Source organism: Pterocles gutturalis, unplaced genomic scaffold (assembly GCF_000699245.1).
Source record: "Pterocles gutturalis isolate BGI_N339 unplaced genomic scaffold, ASM69924v1 scaffold30563, whole genome shotgun sequence".
Classification (NCBI taxonomy): Eukaryota; Metazoa; Chordata; class Aves; order Pterocliformes; family Pteroclidae; genus Pterocles; species Pterocles gutturalis.
In genome coordinates, this window is record NW_010118979.1 from 3,682 (window position 1) to 3,954 (window position 273).

Consider the following 273-nt stretch of genomic DNA (forward strand, 5'->3'; position numbering starts at 1 on the left):
TGTGCCCCCAGCGGCGGCCGGCCCAGCACGCCCTGCTCCACGGCCACAGCGTCGCCCGAGGTCTCCTCACGCCGCACTGTGGGGGCAGGAATGTGCTACAGACCGTGTGTCCCCACCAGAGTGCCAGTGTCACCGCGGGACTGTCACAGCCCTGCCGCCACCCTGGTGCTGTCCCCTTGGTGGCACAACTTACCATTCGCTTCCTCCTGCGCCACTCCTTGCAGTACAGCTTTTGCTCGCTGCAGACCTGCAAACGGTGAGGTGGGTGAAACA

At 65.6% G+C, this 273-nt stretch overlaps 1 protein-coding gene across 1 annotated transcript in view; it reads right to left on the reverse strand.

The window, feature by feature from the left end:
* The window catches only part of PSMC3IP (PSMC3 interacting protein), a gene marked incomplete at its 5' end in the record, with an annotated part of 1,723 nt that overhangs the window by 1,179 nt on the left and 271 nt on the right, over positions 1 to 273 (reverse strand). Inside the window, one exon of the mRNA XM_010076421.1 lies at positions 194 to 270. Coding sequence (XP_010074723.1) covers positions 194 to 270 — 77 coding nt within the window. The remainder of the gene's footprint in view (positions 1 to 193; positions 271 to 273) is intronic.